At 37.4% G+C, this 18,197-nt stretch overlaps 1 protein-coding gene across 1 annotated transcript in view; it reads right to left on the bottom strand.

Annotated features, from left to right (window-relative positions):
• Positions 1–17,173, bottom strand: part of LOC122840202 (contactin-associated protein-like 5) — a 177,804-nt gene extending 160,631 nt beyond the window's left edge. Inside the window, exon 1 of the mRNA XM_044132441.1 lies at positions 16,959–17,173. Within this exon, the coding sequence (XP_043988376.1) occupies positions 16,959–17,031 (73 nt within the window). The 5' untranslated portion in view covers positions 17,032–17,173. The remainder of the gene's footprint in view (positions 1–16,958) is intronic.
• Between the last annotated feature and the right edge of the window lie 1,024 nt (positions 17,174–18,197).

Genomic DNA, 18,197 nt, shown 5'->3' with positions numbered 1-18,197 from the left:
ATTAAGTAGCTCCGCTTACAGATGCTGCCAGTTATCTTTAGGCAACAAAGACACCGAGATTGTTCAGATAACAGGCTGGGATTTGAGAGAAGGTGCATGAAATGTGTTCATTCATTGATTGCATCCCAATCAATATCAAATCATGAAGTGCCAACATGCAGCTCTAAGCATAACCTCTAATTATATAAATGTATAAACTGTGAAGTCCAGCCAATCACAGAGTTTTCCCACAATTTTTGGTCTAAATTTATCACCCAATTAGTATTTTCTCATTTCCAGTTCTTGGTCTAATTTTTCCGTCACTATATGAGCCCCCACACATTTTTGCCTGCATCTTATTGGCATAGTCAATACAAAGTGGGTGTTTATAATCCTTTCAAACCCTCTGCCAGTAACAGTGAAATAAATAGAGGAGGAAACTTACAGGTTATACAGCTATTTGCAGCATGTTCTATAGATTGGAAGCTGGTGCAGCATCACTGTGTGACCAGTGGAGCTGGAAAGGGAAAGGCCTCCACTGGCGCCGCATTCATCATGATAGATTTTTTCAGTTCCTAAGGGATGAGCCAGAAATTATTTCTCTAAATAGTCTGATATCATGTAGCTTAGTATTTTCTTTATTCCAATCAAAAAGCATGTTGTTCTGTATACTTGATCTCCAGAGGACCATGCAAGCTGCCTTTTAACTTCCCCTCTGTGAAAACAGGCACAAACTGGGAGGTTATATAAAGGTGAACTGCAAGATCTGATTTTATCTACATATTGACTTCAATTTATCCTGGGCTCATGTCTTTAGACTTTTATTCAACTTAAGCTAATTAGTTGTATTAATTGGATTTTCAGCAATTAGAGTCACAATTAAATGAATGACTGAAGGAAAAGGAAAAGGAGTAAGAAGATGAATCTTCTTGACAACAGTTTTTGCTGGGAAGACATGCGCATACACATATAATGACTATCTAAGCAATCACAATATGAGCTGGGTGTTTTTTCCAAGTGTTAAGAGTCTTAGAAATCAGCCTTTTCTAATTATTTTCTAAACCTTTAGGTTTACTTTAACTTTTTACTTTTACATAACGTCGATAATACAACCTATATGGTCTAAAGGTGTAAAGACACACACTCCTTTACCAATATGCTGCTGACGAACACCTTTCACTAACAGCTAGGTCAGAACAACAATCTGGAAAAGTATCTTTGGGATACTTTGGTTAAAAAATATTAAATAAGAAGAAAGGTTTGTTATTAACATGCAGTTTATTGCACTGCTGCTTGGCAGCAAGAAGGTCCTGGGCTCAAATCCCAGCTTGTGGTGTACTTGCTTTGGGTATGCATGGTCTGTCCATCCATTTCTTCCTGGATACTCCGGCTCTTACTGATATTTCAGAGTTTGTATAAAAACTAAAAGACATACAAATATGAATATTAATAAGAAATGTCAGATAATACATTCTGAAAAAAACAAAAAAACATATAAACAATATGTAGGAGAGGTATGATGGAAGATATTCACCATCCTGAAATATTAGCTTGGTTGCTGATTAACCACCCCATGCTGAAGTTTTTGAACTTTTTATATTGATGTGTCTGAAATTGGTTCTATCTCAGTGTATCAATAACATATCTAAGCCTATAGCCTTTATCCCTGGAATAAGGCACAAGGAAATGTATGTATGTTGGATGACATCCCAGACCAGAGCTACTGACTTCCATATATGTAGATGTATGTCGGTAAAGACCAATGCATGATGCACAGTTTGCTCCAGTGTATAATAAGCTAGGCGGGCCAGCAGGGCTTATTTGCCCCTGACAGGCTAAACTTAGTTAGTCTTTTTTAAATAAGGTTCCTTTAAATGCACAAGTAACAGTGATGATATAAATGGGTTAAGAGTATCTTTGGCAAAACGGTTGAAAGCGCAATGGCGACATGCTATGGTCTATACATGAACACAATGAGTCTGGGGTCAGGTACCTTTTTTTAAATCACTGTTTGTCTCTACTTGTCTACATGCTAATAAATTCATCAATAAAGTTAAAAGTCATGAATAAAGGGTTAAAAAACGTTGAACACATTTTTTTCTGAAGTCTGAGGAGCGGTGAGTGAAACGTTGAGTCTGACCACAGGGGGCGTCTGCTACAGAGCTGACATTTACTACATTACGTTAAGGGCAGTAGGCTGATGTGATTCACATGAACAGAGCAATGTATGTTGTGTGCATTTACATGTCACACACTCTTAGATGAGCCACACCACCAGCAAATCGCACTCAAGTCTTTATTTATCCAATCAGAGGATGTTTTGCAAATGCTACAATTGATTGGAAAAATAACAACCATTCACAACCAGCAAATCAAAATACTGCACCAAGCTTCAGAAGTAAAACATAGCATAATTTTGGAAACACAAGAAAACTCCATACTTTAAAGTTGTATGATTAGTTAAGCATGCAGCGCAAATACTTACTCATCATTGGCAATCTGTTTTTGTTCAGATTTCTTTTAATTCTTCTTACTTTTAAATGTGATTATTACAGAACTTATTTTATGATCCACTGGCTAATTACTTAACAAAGATTAAATTGAATTGCAAATAATTATTTACTTTAATTATATTTTTGTGTTTAATTTTTTGAAGACTGAATAGTTGGTGTTTAAGAACTGTCAATAAGACATGAATTCTTAGTCATAATTTTACAATTTCTCTCATCTTTTAGCATTTTTAAGGCAAACCAAATCAGAGTTCAATTTCTTGCTGTTTCATAGCTTTTGATCAAATATCAAAAAAATCCACAACATCTAGCTGAAGGTAGAGAACCATGCTAAGAATGTTTACACTTCATCTCTAAGCATCAGTGATCTGTGGGACTTTCCTCATTACTCTAAAAGCAGCTGTGAGTTGGCATATTGACCCAGTAAACCGCATGAAACACACAACCATCAGCAGAGTCAGCTGTGAAGATCAGCTGGCTCTGATGGAAAAACAAGCAGAGGTGGAATAACAAAAACCTTCTGAGAAATTATCAAGCAGAAAGAGGTGCAAAGATAGTAAAGAATTTTCTAAAACGTAAAACATTTAGCAGGCATACAAATGTAGCAGACACTGCAGGGTGATTGATTCACATTGTTTATAAACATCTGTAAGGCAGATGTTTTGGCAGATGTAACACCTAAAAAATGAGGTAATATCATCTGCTTAATCTAATAACCTGATTATTACAAAGTGTATCACACCATGGAAGATCATATCAGAATATGTCCTTAGAAAGGACATACTAATACTTTCTGTATTAGAAAGTTGCCAACTCAGCTGTGCTGAATGCGCTGAACCTGAGAGGTTGGTGGAATCTGTCCAGTAAACATCATCATGTCCACTTCTGTTTGAGCATTTTTTACTTCAAACTTTGGTTTTGTACCACATGAAACTATTGATATGACATGACCTGGTTTTATGTTTGGTCACCAGTAGAGATAATGAAAAGAAAAAAACACTTAAACAGCTATGAAAAAGACTCCATGTTTTTTGTCTACACTAAAACAAGCAGCAGCATTTCAATATCACCAGAATCACCAGAGATAATCACCTTTATAGCATGGAACATGAGCATTAACAGTTGCAAAGGCTTACAGAGGTTAAGGAGATTTAAAGATTTAAACATGCTGGATTTTACTGTAATGAAACTTTTAAAAACAATTTTAAGTTAATAAAGAAAGAATTGTGTGTGTTTTTATCTGCAGAGCTGAAGGAGGATGTCATGCAGGCCAAACAGGGTTTTACCACAGAGATCTGCAGCACTGATGACCGCAGTCAGCCATGTGAACACCACACCACGGCTGGAAAACTTCACCATTGTATTTTTAAGGATGCCTTTGTCATGCTGTGGATTAATTAAGATCACTGACATCAGTCAGATTTTTTTATGAGCACCAGCCTAATTTGTAACATTCCAAGTCCCATTTCCTCACATTCCAGAGCACAGTCAAAATTTTATTTTGACCTCTGGTTTCTTATCCATACCTCTGAAAAGTTTTCATCAAGCTGCCACCTATAGCCAGGCACTTCAGAGCTCTAGTCAAACCCTTGGACAGCAGTTGGTTGCTGTGCTAGTCTAACACACTTCAAACATCAGGCTGAAGTGAACTGAAAAGGAACAGCTTGATGGACCTCCACCATGGATAGATCCTTCTAGAAAGCTGAGAATAAATGGTGGGCAGGACTTCATGCAGCAATGCTCAGTAACCAAACAATAACACCCTCACACAATGCCTATGTGTTTTACCATAGAGTTTATTCGAAGGCTTATTGAATGACTGTTGCTAAGCCAGTATCATTTCAACTATGTTAAACACTAACAGAAAAGTGAATGAGATAATGCTAAGGTTGCCACCAGATACAGCACTTGATTGAAAGACCATTTAAGGATTCTGTACTGTATGTGATAACTTAAGTTTTCAACCTAAAACAACAAACAAACTGACTAAAGCCAGTCTGAATTATTCAACCCTACATTTTAAAACACATTTCACTGATTTGTGAAAGCTGTTATTGTATTAAGAAAAACATAAATAAAATGTGTGGTCAGAGCAAAGTAATCCTCCTACATCTTAACTGATTTCATGCAACTCAGCAATATTAATCAATCAATCAAAACTTGATTGATTGATTGCTGCGCTGATTCTACAGACTAGAGCTGAACCTTTGAACAGAGTTGGTCAAAGTGTGAATGACACTGTTTACAGTCTTTTAGCTTACACATATATATGTACATAACGTTTTGAGGCACACGTTACACTAGTATTTACAAACACGTAATAGAAGAAAAAATAAAAACATTAAATTTTTCTAAATTACAAAATAATTTTATAAGGTAACATTTGATTTTTTTTTGTTTTTGTTTAATTTAAATGTTTTCTTTGGCTGAATTCTGTCTTCTGACGAAAAATTAAAAATTGTGTATGAGCTAACCTTTATTTGCATGTTATGTTAATTCTTGCCTCTCATTTTCCTTTTGTTTTAAAAATCAAGTAGCTTGAAGGTGGATTAACGCCAAAGCGGTGAGTGCCCTTGGATGGCTCAATTCTGACTGTGTCTGGCCAGACACTAACCATGTGGGGGATAGTCACAGGTCACTGTGACTGTATGGCTAGAAATGATTTAGTTAAAAGTGCATGAGGGTTATCAGATTAACAAAAGAATATCATGTACTTTTAACTAAATAATTTCATGTTTCAAACAAAAACGTGATACAATCATGTTGGATAAACAAAAAATTCAACAACTTCACGTTTATGAAATTTAATCATGTTGAGATAACACGATTCAATATAATCAGACTGATATAGTGCTGAAGCCGAATGAGATCACGGGAAATCACGCGAGTTCACGCAAGATCATGGGAAATCTCAGGATATCACTCGAGACAATCGTTTTTTGTCTCAACTTGAATAACGTATTCAAGTGGAGATAACATCATTCAATTTAGTCAGATTAATTTCCCTCCGAAGACGGTCTAGCGAGATCAGGGGATCACGAGAGATTATGAGACATAACTGTTTTGCGCCTGGGAAAACTTCAGAGTGGTTTTAGTTACACATTAAACTATAGATATTTGTTTTTCTCTGCAGGGCACTATTGGCATTTAAGAACTGCACTGGAACAGTTCTTAAATTTATTTGATTTACGCGTTTGATTTAGAATCAACCATAGAAGAACCATAATAACATAAGTTGAGCCAATACAATTGCCTTAATAACCTTAATAATAAAGGTTATTAAGGAACAACCTTAGTAAAGGTTATTCCCTTATTAAGGTACAACCTTAATAAATTAAGTTGACCTAACACATTTGATTTAAATAGGAGCAACAGAATTGCATGGTGCTGAAATAAAGCAAAGTAATCAGGTGGCAAACCTTTCCATGATTTTTTTATGTTCATCCAAAGAGGTATTTTTTTCAGTGTGAGTTCATTTTTTTCAGTGTACATGTCTCAGACTTCAGGTATTTCGATGCTCTATCAAAAGAAGGGCTGCATTTACTTCTTTCCCTCCATCTGCTTTGGGAGACGTCAATATTACGTCATATGACACCCAGCATTTAAAACAGAAAATACATACATGTAGCAATTTTGACCATAAAATGTGATTAGCATTAAAAAACTAATTTATAGAAAAGTCTAGAGGACCAATTAATTTTGTTTCTTATGTACCTATTTTACTTGAAACATCAAAACATCACATATGCTGCTTATATTTGATGCTAGAATTTTTCAGTCTATAGTAAATTTAAACAAAAAACAAAAAAAATCTTATTTGTATTGTTCATCTAAATTGTATACAAATCAAAGCTGTGGAGTTAAAAGCAGAGCTATTTTTTACTGAAAATATATCAGGATTCCAGCAAAGCCCGTCATTTTTCAGCTGTGACTTACGTTACATTCTGCTCTCACAGTTTATCTATTTGTTTCTGTACAATTCACCACAGGTCCCCATCTGAGGGTTTATTTTTCAACCTTTCCTTCCCCCTGGATTCAAGGCTTTTACTGGTTCAATATTTTATACTTCAAACTTTATTTCCGCCCTCTGGCTCTGTAGCTCTAACCAAAATCCTGCAAAATGTCGTTTCCAGTGTTTTTTTCCCCGCCTTCTATATCTAAGGAAATGTTGAAATGGGAAGAATCATTAAATGATTAAGGAGCAGAAAGTTAAACAAGAGATTCACATTTCAAGCACATGAAACAAAACAGCTCTCACCCCATGATCTGATGAGCCTACTGTGACGTGAACATGCATTTTAACATTCCCCATTTCAGGATTCACAGTCTCCCTGCGATGGCACGCTGTTTCCGGTTGGTTTTGTCTCTCAAAGGAACGGTGAGCGTGAGGAGAGGCAGCGCCACGCCATGCCGCTTTGCCTCATTTACCATCTGATAAATTCATCAGGCCCTGAAAGTGTACAGCTGCAGGAGTTCACTGAGTGGCTGCTTCACATTCATTTGTGAGTGAATCTGCAGCTGCACCGTCTCCATCTCACACACACATGCACACACACCTCACCGCTGCGCCTATGAAGCTGCATGCATGCTCTGCTTCAACACCTTCCCGGTGCTTCAGATGGAAAATAATTAGTAGTGAAGTATATGCTCACTGAGCTAACTTGAAGCATAAAAATTTAAATAAGTGTGTGTGTATGTGTGTGGTGGGGGGGTGCGTTGCCACCCCGGAAACCGATTCCAGCTCATAAAAAATAGATGGCTGGTGAAGCGGTCTCCAGTGAGAAGATCACTGGAAGCGAGGCAGAATTCCTCCCACAGACTCACGCTGAAGAGTGTCACATCAGCCACTAATGAAAGCCTTTTTCTTTCTATTCTTCCGAATCAGGCCTCAAGTGGGCTGAACACCGTGCCTTCACTGGCCTTATTAATGAAGGAGATTTGGAATGTTGCCAATAAATGTGCAATAAACAGGTTACAAATTCATAAATATGTTAAAATCACATGTAATCAGCAATATAAATAACCTAAGTTGTTCCACAGTTTGTTGCTTCAACTTTTTGTCATAATATTTTGGCCATCTTTTCTTGACCAAATAATCTTAAATTTAACACAAAAAACTGTCCACAAGATGAAAAAGAAATCCATACTGACATTATTAATTAGGGAAGTTTCAGCTCTGCTCCAACAGCAGACACTGAGTGATATTCAGTGGGTAAACAGGCATCCAGAGCTGTGGCAGAATGGATCCTCTGACCTCGACAGGCAGCTCATCGCTTCTTAACAGACACCACCAGCCACCAAACTTCCCAGAACACAATCCAATAGAATTCCTGTGTCTTTTCACAAAAGACATGAATAAAACTGACCTTCTCAATTCCCTTCCTGCATCGAACTGCTGCAAAAAATGAATGTGACTTCATGGGTCGCTGGTAGTTTACTGAATTCATTTGTTAAAGTGTTAATGGGTTTTACATCCTTTAGCATCTTCTATTACTGAGATGAGATTGTGTCATTTTTCGGGGTCAAGGAAAATTATATTTTGGTATTTTTAAAACAGAATGGTAGTATTCAATGTTTCTAGATGTTTCCTCCAAACATTTATGTTCAATAGAAAACATTTTAGCTTCTATGAAAAGAGAGCAAATTATTTACTTGCTATCTTATCTTCAAATAGATAATCTGCTATATTTGTTAAGTACTACTAATTATCAAATTATCTACTTGATAATTTGATATCTATGGATAATTTGATATCTATTTGTGGAAAAAAATTGGTCTGGACTTCACATTGATTTCTACTGTAAATAATTTATGTCACCTGAACTTTCAAATTATTGCCACAAAAAGAGTGATTTAGATTTTGTGTGAAAGACCATCACTAGGTTAATACTATTGATAAACAAAGAAAAAAATTATCAACATCAAAAAAGTGTGGCATGCATGTACATTAAATCATAGCTGAAACTAAGTTGGCTTACATCTCTACCAGCGTTGCACAAGCAGAGAACGTGTTCAGACCCCTAAATATTATTTACCCATGGTGCCAAACTGGCTAGGACCGCATCTGACCCCAAGGCCCTTACTGATCTGTTGGATGTTTAAAGGCTGAATCTACTTACAAATCAGGTGACTTCTAGAAACTATTGGTTCTCTTTAAAGTTGATGAGGGGTATCAGAGTAAGGGGGGTTAATATCTTTGAAGAAAATAAATTAAAAGCATCTTCCTTTCTCTTTAAAATTATATACTACCGGTACTTTTTAAAAAAAAATAAATACTTGTAGGTTTTAAATTGCAATATTACGAAATATAGCAAAGCTCAAGAAATTTTTTCAAGGAAGTGACATGAGAGTTATGAACTAGAGATGTGAAAATTTTTTTTTGTTTTTTGAAAAGATTACAAAAAACAAAACTCCAAAATCATTTTACAAAATTTGCAAAACTAAAGGGACTTTATTTTGGCAGTAATGAGAGGAAGTCTTCACATACTGGATTAAACAAAGAAAGTCTTCGATATGTCTCTCCCGAACACTGGGAGTACATAAGTTCTCACTCTTACGAGGCCAGAGTTGTTTCAAATAGTATTTTTACATATAAATGTTGTCATTTGATTTCACATAAATGCAACACAATCTAGATGAAAGTTTCGTATATTGCTGAGTCTGAATTATTGCCAAGCAGAGAGTTAATAAAACAGTGTAAACTGAAAATGCATCAAACTATAGTAAAATCTAAAGCAGCACTTATAGATGCTCACATCTAACAGTTAAATATACTGCAGCAGGTTTCCCCCACATAACTCGCCTGCTGGTAGGGTCGCCAGTACACGGCCGGTGGGCTGTGTACTGTTGGCTCACTAGCAAGGCACTGTGGTGGTTTTCTGCTGACAGGAAATTTAAAAATATGACGTGGTAATTTTGTGTTTTTGGAAGACATTGAGAATACTTAAACACCAGAAATCTTAAAAATGGTAAACACATACAAATAAATGAAATAAAACAATTTTTCACTTTCACTTTAGTTAAATCCTGATTAACTTTTAGTTAAATTCTAAAATGTCAATCAACTGCATAATGTTGCTCACATTTAAGAGTAGAATAAATTGAAATTAACATTTCTAAAATGGAAACAATTAATATTGCTATTCTTCACTAAATATTCATGGGTGCAAAACTGCACCAGTTTTGTTTTAAGTTTTGTTGTTGTGTTTTCCTAAAAACTAGATTTGTTTAGTAATGTCTACTTTGGTGCAGTTTTTTGATTTGCTGGTTGTGATTGGTTATTATTTATCCAAGCAAATGCACCATTTGGAAGGAGGAATACTCTGATTGGACAAACAAGAGCTGTCTGTGATTGACTGATGATGTGGTTTGTTCAGATACACTTTGGCAAGTTGAAAGGATGGACACACAGGGCCAAATGCATGTCAGAAGACATCCATCCATCCATTTTCTGTTCACCTTTGTCCCAAATGGGGTCGGGAGGGTTGCTGGTGTCTATCTCCAGCTACATTCCAGGTGAGAGGCGGGGTACACCCTGGACAGGTCGCCAGACTGTTGCAGAGCAACACAGAGACATACAGGACACACAACCATTCACACACACACTCACACCTACGGAGAATTTAGAGAGACCAATTAATCTGACAGTCATGTTTTTGGACTGTGGAAGGAAGCCAGAGAAACCCACGGAAAAAACCCATAGTCCTGAGAGAACCCATGCATGCACAGGGAGAACATGCAAACTCCATCAACAAAGACCCCGGACCGGGATTCGAACCCAGGACCTTCTTGCTGCAAGGCAACAGCTCTACCAACTGTGCCACTGTGCAGCCCGTCAGAAGACATGTTTAGCAAAAGAGTATTGAATGTATATGACTGTGCCACACATTATTTTTTGTTCACAAACATATATGAGCTCAACATAAATCTCTAAATGTCCAATTATTACTCTATAATTGTGATTTTAGAGGTCTGTGTTGAGCAAGCGATGAGGCTTTTATAACGTACGTGAGCATTAATGAAGTATTCTCCAAAAACACAGTTTTGCATCTAAATGCTAGAAGACCCTGTTGAGTGAAAGCTGTTGAGATGCATGACCAGCGTGCGAGGCAAATGCACAGTCTTGGGGACAGGGGACAGCACAATTGGTGCATCCAGTTCAAAGCATATAAAGCCATCTTTGCTACAATAATAATCATCTTTAATTATGAAATCTCAAAGGGGTCATTGATGACAGAAAGCTACTAGATTGTCGCTACAGCTGCTCTGGGTAGGCAGACAGAAGTCTGGCTGCCGTTTTGCATCAGCTCTTCTAACCAACACCTGCAGGCAAAAAAGGTGGAGGGTTTTGCCCAGGAACACAAATGACAAGGACAGATGGATCAGTGGTTAGATTCCCGGTCAATTACAGGGTGAACTCCTGCCGCCGTCACCGTGTATCGTTTATACAAAAACTATGAAAAACAAATAAACAACAGATGCTTAGCCAGGCAAGCAAAGTCTGTTGTCTACAAGTGATGCTATAGTACAAACATGAGTACTGCTTTGTAATATATTATAGCAAAAATATAATAGACAAAGGATCAACTGCCCTTTTTTTCTATGGAGAACTTGTAGTACTACTGGTACTTATCCTACAGAAAGACATCATGGTGGATCACACTGTTCCCAGGTTTCCATCTCAAAAATTTGAGCGTATGATAAATAAATAATAACTTTGTATTTTTCGGAGATGACATAATCTTACCAGAAGAGACCGGGCGCTTAAAATGAATGAGAAGATGCGTCAAAGTATTCATTAGAGGGGGCTCATATGTATGCAACAAAACTTTGCACCTTTTTATTTGTTCACATTCCACCTTAGACAGATTTGTTCTGGGTTTTTTCAGCTGAATTGTATAACAGAAATTGTACATTGAATGTCTATCCAAAATACCACTGTAGAAGCACTGTATGCTTTACCGTATTTTCCAGACTATAAAGCGCACCATACTATAAGCTACAGCTACAAATTTTTTTGAAAAAAACAGGAAACGTACATATATAAGCCTCACTGGGCTATAAGCCGCTGGTATCTCCACCACTCTCGGTTTTCCATAAGGCCTAATAAACCTGCTGGATTCCTTCTGTACTGCCAGATTGATAGCCTTCAACTTAAGAGCTGCTTCATATGAGTTTGAAGAAATTTACTCGTCGTGCCTGCTGCTAGCATGTGGTTGTTCTAAATGAAATTCAGCACTTTCGTCTTTGATTTCCAATTTTGATTTCCAATTATTAATTTGAAAAACATGGGAAATAAGTAGCGGCATAGTCCAAAAAATACAGTAATTGCTTTGGACTGGGAATCAAACTCAGGACTGCTGTACAGAGGCCTCACGGCCACCGTACATTCTGCAGCCACTCCGTCTGCTAAGCTTCACTGCCTCGGTATTTTAATCTATATTCAAACATGATTTTCAAGCTCATCAGCAAACAGTTCATCAAATGGGATTAACAAAATCAGCAGCCACTATTTGAACATAAAATCAAAATTAAAACTCTGAAAGAAGGCTCCCATTAATAGCTGCTCCCACTTCCTGCTGGCATCATAAAAAGCAGCCTGGGCTGTGAAGAGCAAATCAACATCATGCAAGCTTAGTCTATCTCATTAAACACACTAATCAATGCTCACACAATACTGCGACAAACCCCAAGCGTGACAGAATTTCTATGATGATGTAATACATCCCGATAAGCGCCCTTCTCAGAGAAACACCAAAACCTTCTTTCAAAAATAATTCCACAAAAAGACAATTTAAGAATGGGTGAAGATTAAAGACACAGCTCTGATCCTTTCAGGCCTGAACTGCAGGCCAGTGGAAGGACTGAGTGGCACTGGGACATTGAGTGCAGATGTTTTCTGCCTCCGAGCAGTCCTGGACTCTCTGTGGTCCTGTAACCGGAAAGTGTGATGGGGTAGATTTAAACAGAACCTGCACTGGTTTTAGTCTAGAAACTGATGAGAAAATTACAGTTCTCCATCCAGTAGTCTCAGTAATATTCAGTATAAAACAATAGCAGCAGGGTCATTAAAGGCCTCGGAAGCAGCTGTGCAGAACTCAATACATTTGAAAGAAAAGCACTTTCACCCCATGCAGTACATAATCACTTCTTCTTATTGTTGTGGCTGCTGGAGAGCACCTCACGGTTTGCTGTTGTCAAGATACATTTCAGCAGTGGCTAATAAGGTTGGATTGTATGGTCATCATTATGCAATAATTCAAAGAAAAGTGTTATTCTGATTGAATTGTAAATAACTCTTTTCGTGCAATTGGAGAAACCGTGCCAATACAGCACCAATTAACTCCTGCTGCAGACTGACCCATTGAGCACTAAAATCCAATGACAGACCTGTCATCATCTCATAAAAAAGTCAAAGGGCTGTCCTCAGAGAGGAAATGGCTGCCACTGTCTGAGCCTCCCAACAGAGCAGCGGAGACACCGCTTCTATCGCCTCCTTCTTTCTCCCAGCGGTAAATATGAGAGCAGCACTTTGACCTCCAGGAGTATCTCAGCGTTTCATCGCAGCACTGTACGTCAAGCCTGATCACTGCCAACATTTGAGAAGCACATGACTGTCAAGGATGAAGAATGTAGCTGTCAGCTCAGCTCTGCTCCTCACCTGAACATGACCAGTTTAAACACTGATGTCACACCCACCATATAGTTCAGGGAGGCAAACAGATCAAATGGTGGCAACGCCTCTCGTGGATTTACTGCTGCAAGCCCCTTTTACTTTTTAACATGACATGAAAGGGCAGCCATGTAAGTTGAGACAATTCTTCTTCATTCATAATGATAACATTCACTGTTATCATTGAGAAAACTCAGCTCAACGTGTTGGTCTTGTTAATGGGGCTAGAGGTAAAAGATGTATTACAAATATAAATATATTAGTTATCAGGGAAGCCAATGCTCAAATGCCATACACCACAATATGCATTATATAGAATGGCCAACAAAGGAGAGAAAAAGCTTTTGCTTAAAAATGTTACGTAATAATGTACTTGTTTTCTTTATTCTCATAAACACTCAGCCAAAAAGTGACTTTGTCACAGCAAAGCTGATTATGTTTTCTCCAGTTCCATCACATTTAACCACACAGTGCATATGTATTATTTGTCCTGCAAGCTGCTATTTCAGAAGGTAAGAACCTTTTACAAAAACATAATGCAATGAGCCAATATTCTGTTTAAATTGTCATGGATTATAATCAGAAAGATGATTATAACATTTAAATGAAAGATAAAAGCCAATTGTATCAATTGTGATACAAAACAAATGCAAACAATGTTTCAAATGTCTGTTATTTGTATTGATGAAACCATGCGAAACAGAGAATATTTTGATAATTATATTTCATATCATTCTTTACAGAGTTCATCTATCTAAACATATTCAAAATTTCAACTCAATCCAGTTTATTTTATTTAATATGGTAATAATTTTTCTGTGGTGTTTTACATTGATTTGTGTACACGTCAGGTCTGATCACTGCTGAGCCAACATCTGTTGACTGTCAAGGATAAAGACAGTCACGACTAGAGAATATTTTATACTCTGTAATTCAAAGCATTCAAATTGTTTCAATTGTTTGAGATTTGCAACTTCAGCCTTGAAAATACAAAGCAACAACCCAACATGTTAGTTTCACAAACATGCCTATAAGCATGTGACCATGTTGATGTTTGTTATCATACCAATAGTGTTCATATGGAGAAAAGTGGTTGACAGAAAGTTTTTAGCCATAAAATTCAACATTTAAAAAAAAAAAAGTCTAACCTATGACAAAAAAGAACTCTAATAATACTGAAAAACTGGAATAAGATTCACTTTTGCCAAAAGGATCCACTGATTATTATAGTTCTAATAATGCCATCTAAGGCATTTATTGTACTATTGATACAAATAGGAAGATAGAATAAGCATTTTTCTGCTACTTGGAAGATATACTGCTTACTGGTTTCAACTGTGTTTCTACAAGAGTAACAGGGAGCATCCCTTCAGCATGACACTGCCACTGCCAAATTTTTTTTATCAAACTCCTTGCAAGTTCAGATTTAGTCAATAGTTGAAAACTGCTTATTTTTGTAGGTTTGTTTTATGCTGTCTACCATGTTGCACTACCCTATTCGTAGGACATGCCAGGTTCTAGATAGCCAAAACATGGACATCATGACATGTCCATCTCCCATGCCTCATACAACACTCTTTTCCTATCATTGCATACCGACAACTCATCATGAGATCTTTACTGTTTCCAGTCCATCTCTAGAGCTGCTCCTTAAACTTCTCTACAGCTTCCATCAATAATCCAGCTGATAGAAAATAGTCTGTTCAATTATAAACACATGACTTTAATCAGGAACTCAGACAGGGAATACAACAAATGAATTGATGGTGAAACAATAAAATTCTAGTTTAGAGCAGGGACAAAAATTAAATTACATGTTTGGCATTTGAATGCATTTTTCTTTTCAGTGCTTTAAGCATATCTTGGATGTTCTAGATTACGTGAGATCACAGGCACACTGGGTTTCTGAGAAAGGACAAGTTCTTACGGGATTTGTTGTGAGTGGTTGTAATAAGCTTAGGCCTGTCACAATAACAAATTTTGCTGGATGATAATTTGTTATTACGACAAACAGTTATTTTAAGACCGTTTTAAGTAATATAATAGTAATGGTAAAATAATGCAAGAACACATACTCAAATATCAATAAACTTTAAATTCTAGTAAACATTTAACGCTGGAACAGGAAGACATTTTAAATATCAGAGATAAATAAACAAAACAAGAGAACCAGCAGATGAAATGGACAGTGAGTCTCTGTAAACAAAATTGTCTTTCAAAAAATGGGCTGGATGAAATCAAAGCAGACTGAATACTGAAGTCACCCAGTTTATGACAGAAAGGGAGGAAAATATTCAGCTTGTTTTAATTCATCATGTGAATGATTGATTTATTAATTATTGTGACAAGACTAAATAAATCACATACAAGTAAAATATACATATTTTTTTAAAAACGTGAAATTTAAGACAAAATCTGAGAATACTCCAGACAAAAGAGTGGTATTTATGTTTAAATAAATAACTCAGCACAGGACTAAAAATACATTTGTTCCACTAACTGAAGTGGAACTTATATACTTGACCATATTTGACCAGGACTTGTAAACATGCTGCTTTGAGCAGTGGTCCTGTGGTGGCAAAAAATAATTTTATTTACTCTTGATTTTAAGTCTGGAAACATTGGACATTATGATACTGTCCAAAGCAACAGCCAAAATATAATATAAACATAATTCTCATCTCTGTTGACCGTTTTCCACTCAGCCGTCTCTCTGGACCTGACGATCCAAAGCTGGACGTTGTAATTTCCAGATGATATGGCTGCGGGCAACACAATGTCTTATTTTATATTTAAGCAGACACTCACTCTCAGTACATCCTCCTAGAAACATCTTGCAGAAGCACATACCCCAACATTTTTATAACATGTTCAATATACTGTTGTCTTCAAAAATGTATAAACAACATCACATCTGTCGGGATGACATTGTGTGATTTTGCAAACCAGCTGATGTTGATGCTGCATTTACTACTTTGAAAAAGGGTCTTAGGTGTGGCTTACTGTGAAACTCAAAGTTTGAGCTTAGTTTACCCCTTACTGTTAAATCAAGCCAGTCTTTGAATTAACAGTAAAATAAAGAAAAAAGCTGACAAAGCCTCAGGAGTCTGGTTTTAAAATGGAATGGCATTTTGAAAAATGACTACTTTGTGTGACTTGAAGTTTCTGAAGGTTTGTGTTCCTCTGTATGTTAGCTATAAAACCAGCTCAATAAAATTATTTATTTAAAATACAGACCTATTTTTCAACAAGAACTCATCGAAATATTATCCTAAATGTATTTCCAACAATTGCAAATTAAGACTTCAAGCAACAGAAACATACCAATTAGAACATGCAAGTAACCAGAGCAGAGACTGAAGCTTACTAAAAAAAAAGTGTTTGTTTTTAACATGTTAAATTTGCATCCTCAGCAGGACAACACAGCGCAGACAGGCCTTGGCGCAGTTGAACAGCCCACCAGCCCGTGTTGGGTGAGTGTTCAGTGGGCTGCAGGCTGTCTGGAGATGATGCTCTCATGTAGCCGAACCTCGGCAGAACATCCAGCTGCGGCCACTCGGCACTTTGTTCAGCCCAGAGAGCACCAAGCAGCGGAACAGAATGAAACCTGTTTGCTTGACCTTCATCCACTCACTACTACTCATCAACTTTTTCACATGTACAACAAAAACTAGAGATGACAACCAGCAGCATCAGCCACGGTCACGGCGCCCCTCCAGCCAGGCGTGAAGCCCCGCCAGCGGCAGCATCGGCAGCTCCAGTCGCGTAGCCGCGGCGCTGACAGGTGCCATACTCACAGTGAGACGCGGCTGATGCTCCGCTGAGGACACTCGCAGTGCAAAGAAGAACCACAGGAAACAGAACATCCATCTTCCCGGCTGTGTTGCGCTGTTATCTATCCGAGAATCCGCACACAGGGTCCTGGTTGTTCCTCCAGCTCGGAGGGATGGTGGGAGTCTAGTGTGGAGAAGCAGACCTCTCCCACGATGGCACGCCCTCCCTCCTCCCTGTGAGGTACAGCCCACCTCCCTCTCCTTATCCCCTCCCTCCCTGCCTGACTGCCTCCCCCCGTCTGTGTCTGTTTCAAGGTTTATTGGCAGAACGAGAGAACCGGGCTGCCCAATCATTGCTGCTGTAAAAACAGAACAACGGCAAAGATCCACAGAGAACAGCAACGCTTCCTCCTGAGGCTGTGCATTAAGAAAACCTATCAGGACAAAACAAACTGTGTGTAACAGCCTGGACATAAATTCGTTCATCCTGACAAGCAGCACCTCAAAGTCAGGTTCTTTCTTAATTCTTCAGGCTTTATTTAAAGATCAAACATATTCGAACCGTTTCTGGTCTCTTGTTTGACATTTGAATGGCTGAGGAAAGGTCAGTTAAACTGCTCAGACGTGGATCTGTTTTTGCAGTAAAATGGCTCTCCACACACCCATGATAAAATGTTAAGAAGAAATTGATTTTGAAACTTCAACACATTTTATGAAACATAGTTTGTCCTGTATACCCTTCCATCAATACAGAGTTTACCATTTTAAAACTGCCATTTAAAGCATGACGTGGTTTCTTCATCTTCAACAAGAAAATGTTGCTGTAAACACAAACATTTTTTTTCACTTTTCAGAAAGTGAAGATTTTTCTTCTTTATCTCTGTTAGTCCTCTGCTGACTTGTTCCTTCTTATCCTGTTACCTGTCACATGGAGTTCATCTGATTCATTCAAAGTAGAGCAGTCGTAAACAATAATTTTAATCATTAAATAATCTATTGATTTTTCTGACAATTAATTGAGCAATCAAATTTAAGTTTTGATCAAGTAAAATACTGGTAAGTACTGGGATAACAGCAGTATTAATATTGGATATAGCAAATATTCTAGTTTTTTGAATATGACTATCCTGTAGCCCATCTGACAGATCTGTTTTATTATTTGACAGTGAAGTACCTGGTGATTTTGTTTTGAAGTACATGAATGCAACCTATTTACTGTGTTTTAGGCTGGAAAAACAAGCCCTACAGGCTCTCCTGGTTTCA

Source organism: Gambusia affinis, linkage group LG11, assembly GCF_019740435.1.
Source record: "Gambusia affinis linkage group LG11, SWU_Gaff_1.0, whole genome shotgun sequence".
Classification (NCBI taxonomy): Eukaryota; Metazoa; Chordata; class Actinopteri; order Cyprinodontiformes; family Poeciliidae; genus Gambusia; species Gambusia affinis.
This window is presented reverse-complemented; position numbering and strand designations above follow the sequence as displayed.